A 10,805-nucleotide genomic window follows, 5' to 3' on the forward strand; every position below is an offset into this window, starting at 1 on the left:
TCCCTATAAGGGCCTTGGCAGTAAGTTTCTTCTGCGACGTTAAAACTATAGCCTGGATAACTATTGTGACACGGCCGATGCTGATCGTTACGTGACGGTTCCGCGGCGGGAGTCCCGGGAGCCGAGGGGATGCGCGGGGCGGCCAACCGAGCTCCTCCAGCGCCCTTCGGGTGAGCCAACGCGAAACCGTGGTTTTATATAGCCCTTGCAGACCAGAGGCACCGTGCAGTGGTATATGATTTCTTTACTAATCTTTATCATCTCATCTCCTGTCGGATAAATCTCCGTAGTAACTCTGTAGGAGCAAGAGAACATAACCGCAAAGTGGAAATGATCTTTCGGGATGCGAGCGAGCCAGACGGTGGGAGGCAGTTTGTCTTGGGTGTTTGGGTTTTTACAGCGTGAGCTTAAAGGGAGAAGCATTTGCAAAGTGAGAATGATGACTTACAGCGAGAGAAACGTATTAGGAAGGAATGAGCACAGTTTCACATAAACCATTCATATTTAAGTGCTTCATAGGGTTTTTATGTAAGGCGAGGATTTTGCGTTGAAAATGTTGGCTTTTTAGGTTAAGGTTGCACCGCGTCGGGTGTGTTGGCTTTTACTCTGCACAGAACTCCACTTAGAGAGCCGGACGTAGAGTATCTTTTCACAGCCTTTACTCCCTCTCGCACGCTCCAGTCAACTGAACTTTGCAGAAGCAGCCCCTGCGAGCAGAGGTGCCGTACCTGGCGTGTAACAGCACCCAGCCGCCTCCGCTTGCCGCAGGAAAGGACGCACAGTTACGTCACTTTTGCCATTCTTTTTGCAGGCTGGACTGCAGCAGAGGGTCCCGCGGGAAGATCTGGGGTCGGTGTCCAGACACGCTTTCTGGGCCCCAGCGCAGAGGAGCCGAGCGTTCCCTTCCCTCCGCAAACGTTTTGGACCGGTGACCCCGCCGAAGCCGCAGGCGATGCCGGGTGGACCTGCGGAATTAAGATTTCCTGATAGTTTTTTAATAAATGCAGCGCGCTTCATTATACCGAACCAGTTCTGCTTTGCATCCTCCCCACCCCGACACTTTCTCAGCCCGCGCTGACCCAAACTGACTGACGACGCAAATCAGAGGGGCCACGCGCGTGGGCGTTGCTGGGGGGGGGGGGGGAAGGAGCGGGGCTTATCAAATACATTAAAACCCGCTCAAATCTCGCGTGGGAAACGGGCGGGTAAGAAACGGAGGCGATAAATAAAAGGCGGCGAGGAGCGGATGGACGGCTTTTGGCTCCGGTTGTGTTCCAAAAAGAAGGGGTTTCCCCCCCCCCCCAAAAAAAAAACAAAACAACGAGACGGAGGGGGCGGCGGGGAGCTCCCGGGCCCTCGGGGGCGCGGATCCGCGCCCCCGAGGGCCCGGGAGCTGCCCGCCGCCCCGGGAGCTCCCGTCGGGGCGCGCGCTATTTTTGGCGCGCCGGGTGGTTGCGTCAATGGTGACGCAGAGTGGTGGTGGTGAATGGGGGGGGGGGGGGGAGGGATGCGTGGGGTGGGGTGGGTGGGAGACACGCGCCGCCCCGCCCCGCTCTCACTTTTTCCCTTTCGCCGGGCGGGTGACGCCACCGCCCTCTATGCAAATGAGGCCACGCCCCACTCGCGCTTAAGGTGCCACGCGTGGACGGGGCGGGAAAGCAGCGTGGGATGATAACGGCAGCGTGGGGCGTCCGTGCCGTCGTGGGGGGTGTGTGTGTGTGGGGGGGGTGGGTGGGTGGGTAGGTGGAATGTGGGTGGGTGCGCGGGGCGTGGGCTCCCACCTTAAGGCGTGTCCCGCGGTGTGATGTCACCGTCGGAAATTTACCAAAGGGAGAGCTCGGCCAACGGGGCGGGGGAAGGCCGGCCCCTCGGCGCGCTGATTGGCCGGGCGGGCGCTGACGCGCGGTGACGCGCGGGGGCTCGAGGTGCACGTTGGCTGTGGAATAGGGAGCCCACATAAACAAAGGCACATTGCGGGGAAGGGACACTCCGGCCGCCTCGCTCGCCCGGCGCGACGCTGCCGCCGCTCTCCCCGCCACAGCCCCGACGTGTCCCGCCGTGCCGTGTCCCTGCCGCGCCGTGCCGTGTCCCGCCGCCGCCCGGCACTTGGATGCATGCACAGGTCTCCGCTCTCCGGTGAGTCCCCACGCGCGCAACCCCACGCGCAGCTCGTCCGTTCCCCACCCCCCCCCCCGCGACGGGTTTCCACGCGCGAGGTGCTGGGGAGGGGGGGGGCGTGGAGGGGGCGACGGCGGCGGCTCCGCGGTCCCGTCCCACCCGCCGTGCTGCTGTCGCGCCCGCCGAGCACGCGTGGGAGCGGGGTTCCGCGGCGCGACCGACGGTTCTCCAGCTCGGAGCAGCCCGGGAGGCGTCGCGGGGGTCCCGCTGCCCGGGATGGGTCGGGACGGGCCGCCCGTGGACGCGTGTCACCCGTGGTGCCGCCGGGCCGAATCGCCGGGCTGCGGCTCCTGCCCGCTCTGGGTCCACCCGGGCTGGCTGTCACCCGTGCCCTGCTCGGGCGGCGGCTCGCGGTCCCGCGGCGTGCCGAGACCCCCGGGTGGGGGCAAACCCGCGCCTCGCCCGGCTCCCCCCGGAGACGCGTCTCTCGCCGAACCGGCGGAGACGGAAAAACGAACCGGCTCCTCCCGGCCGAAGAACCGGGGGGCAAACCCGGCTGGTTGCCCGAGAGCCGAGTGACAGCCCGACCGCGGAAAGTTTTCTTCCCGATTAAATAAAAAACCCACCCACCCCCCCCGTCCAAACCCCGCAGCTCCGCGGGGGCTCTCGGGGTGCCGCCGTGACGCCCGGTGACCGGCCCTGCCCCGGCACCGCGCCCGCAGCTCCGCGGGGTCCGCCGGGGCCGGTGCTGCCCCCGCTGCGGGCCCGGTGCCGGCGGCCCGGGACAGCCTGAAGAGCAGCTCTGTGTGTCTGTGTTTCAGCCAGCGCGCTGGGCAGGCTGGAGTCCTCCTCCGTGCTCTAAAACCGCGGAAACTTTGCTCCCCGCTGACCTCCGACACTGTCCGCCTTCAGCTCCCCCGAAAACGCCTCTAACTCGGCTGAAGGTTTGTGCGCTTCGTTCCTGCGGCTCCGCGGCGCGGCAGCCCCGGCGGCACCGGGGCCGGGGCAGGGAGGGGGTCCGCCGCCCGGGTCCGCCGCCGGGCTCCGCGGCTCGGCCCCGCTCCCCCCCCCCCGCCACGCCGGCCGGGGCAGCGCGGTGCCCGGCGGGAGCGGCGCGGGGCGGGCGGAGGGAGCGCGGTTGTGCGGGCCGAGTCTATATGACCGTGTTTCGTTTCCAGCCATGCCCTGTGTTCAGGCTCAGTATGGGTCCTCGCCTCAAGGAGCCAGCCCGGCCTCCCAGAGCTACAGTTACCACTCTTCGGGAGAATACAGCTCCGATTTCTTAACTCCAGAGTTTGTCAAGTTTAGCATGGACCTCACCAACACTGAAATCACTGCCACCACTTCTCTCCCCAGCTTCAGTACCTTTATGGACAACTACAACACAAGCTACGACGTGAAGCCACCTTGCTTGTACCAAATGCCCCTCTCCGGACAGCAGTCCTCCATTAAGGTGGAAGACATTCAGATGCACGGCTACCAGCAGCACAGCCACCTCCCCCCCCAGTCCGAGGAGATGATGTCCCACTCAGGCTCCGTGTACTACAAGCCCTCGTCGCCCCCGACCCCCTCCACGCCCGGCTTCCAGGTGCAGCACGGCCCCATGTGGGATGACCCCGGCTCCCTGCACAACTTCCACCCCAACTACGTGGCCACCACGCACATGATCGAGCAGCGCAAAACGCCCGTCTCCCGCCTCTCCCTCTTCTCCTTCAAGCAGTCGCCCCCCGGCACCCCCGTCTCCAGCTGCCAGATGCGCTTCGACGGGCCCCTCCACGTCCCCATGAACCCCGAGCCGGCCGGGGCCCACCACGCCGTGGACGGGCAGGCCTTCGCCGTCCCCAACCCCATCCGCAAGCAGCCCTCCATGGCCTTCCCCGGGCTGCAGCTGGGCCACGCTCCGCAGCTGCTGGACAGCCAGGTGCCCTCGCCGCCCTCCCGGGGGTCCCCCTCCAACGAGGGGCTCTGCGCCGTCTGCGGGGACAACGCTGCCTGCCAGCACTACGGCGTGCGCACCTGCGAGGGCTGCAAGGGCTTCTTCAAGGTGAGCGGGCGGCGGGCAGGGCGGCGGGCAGGGCGGCGGGCAGGGGGGGACCCGCCGGGGCCAGGAGCCGCTTTCCCCTTCAGATGGAAATTGGTTAGGACAGAGAACCGTGTCTGAGCTAACCAAGTGGAACAGAATTCCCTGTGGTAAAATTAAGTGATCTCTTTATTTCACCATCCTGATTGAATAATCTTATCATTTTAAATAGAGAAGGTCTCCAAGGAATGTAAATAATATGAATGCCCACGGATTTGTATTTACCGAGCGTCTCCTTCCCTCCTCTTGGCATATAAAACACAGCTAGGAGCTGCGAGGTTAGCTCAAATGTTAACGCTATCAATTTTCTCCTGTTAAATGCCCTGGAAAAAAAAAAAAAAGAAAGAAAAGGAAAAAAAAAAGGGGGGGGGGAAAAGGGAAAATAAAATAAAGAAAGGAGTCGGGGAGGTGGCGGCGGTGGCGGCCGGGGAGCGGGGCCCGCACCCCGCTGCCCGGCAGGACCGGCCGCTGACCCGTCCCGTCCCGTCCCCGCAGCGCACGGTGCAGAAGAACGCCAAGTACGTCTGCCTGGCCAACAAGAACTGCCCGGTGGACAAGCGCCGCCGCAACCGCTGCCAGTACTGCCGCTTCCAGAAGTGCCTCGCCGTCGGCATGGTCAAGGAGGGTGAGTCCGCGGGGCCGGCGCATCCCGCCGCGGGCGCCTAACCGAGCCGCGCCTAGCCGAGCCGCGCCTAGCCGAGCCGCGCCCAGCCCGGAGCGGGCCGGTCTCGGCGCGGCGGAGCGGAGCGGCTGAGCACCGTCTCTCTTGCAGTGGTGCGCACAGACAGCCTAAAAGGCCGGAGGGGTCGCTTGCCATCCAAACCGAAGAGCCCCCAGGAGCCCTCTCCCCCCTCTCCCCCGGTGAGTCTGATCAGTGCGCTGGTGAGAGCCCATGTCGACTCCAACCCGGCTATGACCAGCCTGGACTATTCCAGGGTAAGCTGGACCGAGCTCGCGTAGGGACCTAGCTGCGCCCGCCCGCCCGCCGCCGCCGCCCGGGGAAGGGGGGGCGGCCGGCCGAGCTGCCGGCGGCCGGGGGGAGAGGCGAGCCGGCGGCACGCCGTCCTTCCCGCCCGGACCGCCCCTCCGGGGGCCGCAGCGGGCCGGCACCGAGGCGAGCGGCCGGGACTCTGCCCCGCCGGCGGCCGCCGCGCCGCGCTGGCTGCCCCGGGATCGGGCCGCGCAGAAACCGCCCTCTGCGTGCGGAGAGCGGCGACCTCGTAGCGCCGCTCCTAATTGAATTAATTGCCCCGGAACATCTAATTTCCTCACTGGTCAGAGAGAGGTTTAATTGTTATAAAAACCTGGCTCCCCGACTAGAAACGGGGTTAGCAATTTCACGGGTTATATACTTTAGAGAACCTCATTAAGTGCTTTTTAAAATGAATTTCCAGTTCCAGGCTAACCCCGACTACCAGATGAGCGGAGATGACACTCAGCACATCCAGCAGTTCTATGATCTCTTGACCGGCTCCATGGAGATCATCCGAGGATGGGCAGAAAAAATTCCCGGCTTCACTGATCTTCCCAAAACGGACCAGGACCTGCTCTTTGAATCCGCCTTCCTGGAGCTCTTCGTGCTGCGGCTGGCGTACAGGTAAGCGGCCAGGAGCCGAGGGGGGAACTTCTGGGCGGTTATGGAATCAGATCCTTTCAAGGTCCACTGATCTGCGTTTTTATTAACTCCTCAGTAATTAGGTGCCTCTTAAATCCTTCATTTATTGCTCCTCAAGTAATTAGTTGTTTAGCTTCTCTCCCCCCATCCTCTCTTTTCTTTTTCCTTTTTTTAAATATCTTTCTTTCCCTTTCTCTCTTTTTTCCCTTTCACTCTTTATTTTGCTTTCTTGCTTTCTATCTTTATTTCTTTCTCTCTTTTCCTCCTTTCTCTCCTCTTTCTCTTTTTTAATCTTTTGTCTTTCTTTTTCTCCTTTCTTTTTCTGTTCCAATCTGGTTTTTTCTTTCTTACTCATTCATTCATCTGTTCATTTCGGGGTTGTCACATTCCTTCCAGGTCAAATCCAGTGGAGGGCAAGCTTATCTTCTGCAACGGGGTAGTCCTGCACCGGTTGCAGTGCGTCCGTGGCTTTGGGGAGTGGATCGATTCCATTGTTGAATTTTCCTCCAACTTGCAAAACATGAACATCGATATCTCTGCCTTCTCTTGCATCGCTGCCCTGGCTATGGTCACAGGTCAGTGTCCTCTCCTTCCCGCTCGCCCCCCCACCCCCGGGCAGCTCCTTTTCCCTGCCGCCCACCTTCCCCTCCATGCCAGACCTGTAACGTCCCGCGTCCTTCTCTTTTGCAGAGAGGCACGGGCTTAAAGAACCCAAGAGGGTGGAAGAACTTCAAAACAAGATTGTAAATTGTCTCAAAGACCATGTGACTTTTAATAACGGGGGGCTGAATCGCCCCAACTATTTGTCCAAACTCTTGGGGAAGCTCCCTGAACTTCGCACGCTTTGCACGCAGGGGCTGCAACGCATTTTCTACCTGAAACTGGAAGATTTGGTGCCACCGCCAGCAATAATCGACAAACTTTTTCTGGACACTTTACCTTTTTAAGACTCTGCCCGTGCACTTCCGCTGAACTGAAGAGAAACTTCGCCTGTCTGAAGGGGAATTCGTCTGGGCCCAAAGCAGCACCTCTGGGTGCCAGCTGCCCACCCACAACAGTGTTGCTAACTCCTGCAGGCAGAACGTGAATGGGCATTTTGGCTCTGGGGCATCATGGATGCAGATCATGGACTACACAAATACCATGGTATAAACTTTTTATTATCAGCTTATAAATGAATTTATTATTAAGGACTTCTGATTAAAAAAAGATGAACATATCTGGCAACGCCGGGTGCGCAGCTAAGACTCATACGGTGACAAAGCGTTAAGGTGACCCACAAGTCTCACCCTCCTAAAGACTAAAGTTTTCTGCTGTAAAAGAAAGCTGTAATATATACAAAACCTAAATGTTGCGTGGGTGGCATGTCATTAAAGAAGGCGAAGGCTTGTAAATTTATCAGATGCAGTTTGGCTTTTTAAAAATTATTCTGTGCCTATTTATGAAGAAATATGGAAAACAAGTCTAAAAAAAGAATTAAAAATAAAAGCTAAGCGTGTTTGCAAAAAAAAAAAAAGAAAAAAAAAGAAAAAGAAAAAAGGAGAATAAAGAGAAAGAAAAATAAATCTCTCCGTGCAAGGAAAGCATGATGATTCTAGGGTGACAATGTTATAGGCACTTGCTATTTCAGTAATGTCTATATTCTATAAATAGTATTTCAGACACTATGTAGTCTGTTAGCTTTTATAAAGACTGGTAGTTATCTAAGCTTCAAACATTTTCTCAATTGTAAAATAGGTGGGCACAAGTATTACAAAACCCGAAATCCTCCCCAAAGGGACACATAGTGTTTGTAAACACCGTCCAACATTCCTTGTTTGTAAGTGTTGTATGTACTGTTGATGTTGATTAAAAAAGAAGTTTATATCTTGATTATTTTGTTGTCTAAAGCTAAACAAATCTTGCATGCAGCAGCTTTTGACTGTTTCCAGAGTGCTTATAATATACATAACTCCCTGGAAATTACCGAGCACTTTGAATTTTTGTTTTGTTTTGTTCTGGTTTTTTTATGTCTAAAATTGTCGGTTAATATATTATTTTATGTTCGAGTAATATTTTTAATATTGCCACATTCTGTAGTATTTTTCTTTGTATCTTTCCAGTATGGCACCTGATACAAGTCACTGCCTTTTTTTCTATGGTGTACGACAGTTAGAAACGCTGATTTTTTTTTTTTTCCTCCTGATAACTCTTTCTTTGAGAAAGACAATTTTAATGTTTACAACAATAAAACATGTAAACGAATAGAATTTCGTCTTCTTTCTGTCCAAGCGAGAAGCACCACCGCCAGCACCCATTGCACATAAAGGACAATAGCCTCTGACAATGTAGTAATAAACTGCAGAGGAGACCGGACGGGGCAGGTTCCTTTCGGTAAGGCGTGCGGTGCCGCAGGACTCGCCGGCTCTGCGGGAGGAAGAGGAGGAAAGCCAGAGGCTCCAAGGTTGGTCCTTTCCCAGATTTTTCCCGTGGCCGGTCTCCGCAGCATCCAGAGCCGCTCTCGCGGGTGGCATCCATCCCTCCGCCCGCGCAAGCGTTTGCCGAGCCAAACGCCTTTCCTTAGGGGGGTCTAATTTCTGAACCTTGCCCCGCGGCTCCGGAGGGGGGGGGGGTGGGGGCGTGGGGGGCAGGACCGGGCGGGTGGCAGCCCCCCACGGGCAGCGCTGCGCCCGGCGGCGGAGCAAAGCGCGGTGCCCTGGCACGGGGGTGGGGGGGGATGCCTGCACCGGGGCTGGTTGCTGCCCTCCAAAGACTCCGCGTTCCTGGAAAGCTTTCCAGCAAGGCGGGCGGCTTCCCCTGAGCCCGGCTTTGCCGGGAACAGCCGCCATCGGCTCCGCGCTTAGAAAGGTGCCGGGAGGCGCGGGGAGCGGCGGAGCGGCCGCGCCAGCAGCTGCGGCCCCAGCAGCCCCCCGGGGGTCCCTCCCCGGCGACACAGCGGGCTCTCGGCGTGGCAGGCGGTGGGACGGGGATGCGCTCCGCGGGTGTCCCGGCCCCGCACCCCGCGCGTGGAAAGGCAGGAGGAAACGAAACTCTGATGGCACGCCTGGGAATTTAGAAAACTTCAGCCTCTTGCGTCAAGGAAAAAAAGAAATGCCCGGGGGGGAATGCCACCCCTGAAATCAGTTTTCATCTGCTCTCCGCCATGCATCCCGCGGTCCCCGACCCAGAAAGACCCGCGGAGGCGGGGGCAGCCCCCGGGCCGGAGGAGATGTCGGGGCGAGGGACCGCGCATCCCTCCGCGCCCGCTCCTCACCCGCGGAAACAAGGGAGCCGAGCCGGCCCCGGGGGCAGCCCCTGGCTCCCGCTGCCCCTTCTGGGACCCTCCCTCGGCAGATGGAGGTGCCCCCCCCCATCCCCGTCCGGGGCCGCTTGCCCCTCGCCGCCGGGCTGCGGTCACCCCCGGCTTGCTGCGGGGTGTGCGGGCAAGCCCCGAGGTGTTCGGTGGATGAAACGGACCCTCGGGGTTTGTCGGGGGTAGGGACTTTGTGGCTTGGTTAGGGGAGGAATTCATAAAAAGAGTTGTAAGAAGAAATAAAAACCGGTTCTATGGTAGGCGTACGCCGGGGCAATTAGCGGGTCCGGGAAGCGGAGAGTTAGGCAGCGCCTAGCTGAGCCTGAGCGGGGTCCGGAGCTCGGTATTGCCGCAGGTGCGGGGCTGAAGTCGTTGCGACTTTAACCCTTGCACGAAGCCTCCGCCTGCTCGCATTTCCTCTCGAGCAACAGCCTGCTTCCACCGAACGCTTTCCTAGAGGCTGTTGTAATAACTTTTCTAACATGCTTAATCCCCCCCACCTGGGGCAGAGCAGAAGTTCTCCTTCCCAGTAGCCCTTTTACACCTGGCTTGGCTTTTCGGTCCCACCGTCCCGCAGGTCTCCGCTCCGCACCCCTCCGGCTGGGCTTCTGCCAGGGCTGCGGCTCGGCGCGGCACCCGGCCCGGCTGGGAGGGGGCTGCCGGGGTGGGCTGCTTGGCGGCCCCGGGCCACCGCCCCAGGGTGCGGGGCTCGCTCGTCCCCAGGGGGCTCGCCCTCCGCAGGCAGGGCGGGCCGGGGAGGGGAGGGAAGGGAAGGGCTGCTGAAGTCTGTGCTCCCCCCGAGAGGAGGCTGCCGGCTGCCCTGGTCTGCAGACCCGAAGGAAGGAAGGAAGGAAGGAAGGAATGGTATAGAGACGTTTAGAAAAACGTTTGGAGTGGAAGCTCAATGCAGAATATGGAGCTGAAGGAATATTTTTTAAATGGTAGTATTAATGGCAGGGTTTCCTGAAAGCTTTTACTTCTGTAGGCATACAATATTTCAGATTAGTAACCGTCTTATAATTATTTTAGCTCTGTGCTGATCATGAAATTTGTTACTGCTTTTTCTGCTTGGCTTCTGTGAGAAGGCAGACAAAATCCGTTCTGGTTTGTTCCCTCAGGATTTCTTTTTTTGTAGTTCATCGTCAGGCCGCTGGGCTGATTTGAACCTAACTTTTTTGCTCATACAATTGCACTGTCTTCTACAGAGTTACTCCTTCAATGCACCGATGCATAAGAATGGAGTCTGTTTCCTTTATTTAGCTAAAAGTCACATTTCTGTTTCCAGTGAAGCCCGCGCAGTTACGGTGGGGACTGTCTCATTGTTCCTCTCCCGAGCCAGATGCCTTTCTCTTCCCGATGTGGAAGGATGAAGGAGGTTGCACTAAGGCGTAATTTTCCAAAACATGCTAGGCTTTACAAACTTGCCAAACAAACCGGGTGTGAATTCAGGACAGGTGTTTGCTTATACAGTACATCGTATTCGACTTGTGACATTTAATTTAAGCTTCATTTATCTGAGGGCCTGGCTAACGTAACGTATGCCTTGCATGTGTTATGCTTCGAGTTCCATAAAACTGTGCTTGTCTGCAGTAATTCTGGTATGATTCACAACTGGTGACTTAGGGACAAGAAAGTGTCGCGACGTATTCTGAAACCGCCTTTCCTGAAGGTAGCACTGGGAAGATGAATTACTGCAGGCA

The 10,805-nt window shown here is 58.0% G+C and overlaps 1 protein-coding gene across 7 annotated transcripts; it reads left to right on the forward strand.

The window, feature by feature from the left end:
- The first annotated feature begins 1,967 nt into the window (after positions 1–1,967).
- NR4A2 (nuclear receptor subfamily 4 group A member 2) lies at positions 1,968–8,233 on the forward strand. 7 transcript variants are annotated; one of them, XR_008577714.1, is made up of 8 exons: positions 1,969–2,136; positions 3,297–4,162; positions 4,694–4,823; positions 4,971–5,134; positions 5,593–5,795; positions 6,210–6,388; positions 6,504–6,959; positions 8,085–8,233. XR_008577714.1 is itself a non-coding variant. In XM_054830552.1 (8 exons), the coding sequence occupies exons 3-8, from the start codon at positions 3,299–3,301 to the stop codon at positions 6,758–6,760; spliced, it is 1,797 nt and encodes a 598-aa protein (XP_054686527.1). In that variant the 5' UTR covers positions 1,975–2,136; positions 2,940–3,062; positions 3,297–3,298; the 3' UTR covers positions 6,761–8,044. The 7 variants fall into 7 exon arrangements, 5 of the variants coding, with proteins under 5 accessions (XP_054686528.1, XP_054686526.1, XP_054686529.1 ...); XR_008577715.1 differs by lacking the exon at positions 8,085–8,233 and adding an exon at positions 7,916–8,044; XM_054830552.1 differs by lacking the exon at positions 8,085–8,233 and adding an exon at positions 2,940–3,062 and having other exon boundaries at positions 1,975–2,136; positions 6,504–8,044.
- Positions 8,234–10,805: the final 2,572 nt, after the last annotated feature.

This window comes from Grus americana, chromosome 6 (assembly GCF_028858705.1).
Source record: "Grus americana isolate bGruAme1 chromosome 6, bGruAme1.mat, whole genome shotgun sequence".
NCBI classification, from domain to species: Eukaryota; Metazoa; Chordata; class Aves; order Gruiformes; family Gruidae; genus Grus; species Grus americana.

Bases quoted from the DNA above. Each gene is read 5' to 3' on its own strand.
- NR4A2 (XM_054830551.1), top strand. From the start codon at position 2,115: ATGCACAGGTCTCCGCTCTCCG. The intron at 4,163-4,693 runs GTGAGCGGGCGG...CCGTCCCCGCAG, and splicing joins GCTGCAAGGGCTTCTTCAAG to CGCACGGTGCAGAAGAACGC. The intron at 4,824-4,970 runs GTGAGTCCGCGG...TCTCTCTTGCAG, and splicing joins CGTCGGCATGGTCAAGGAGG to TGGTGCGCACAGACAGCCTA.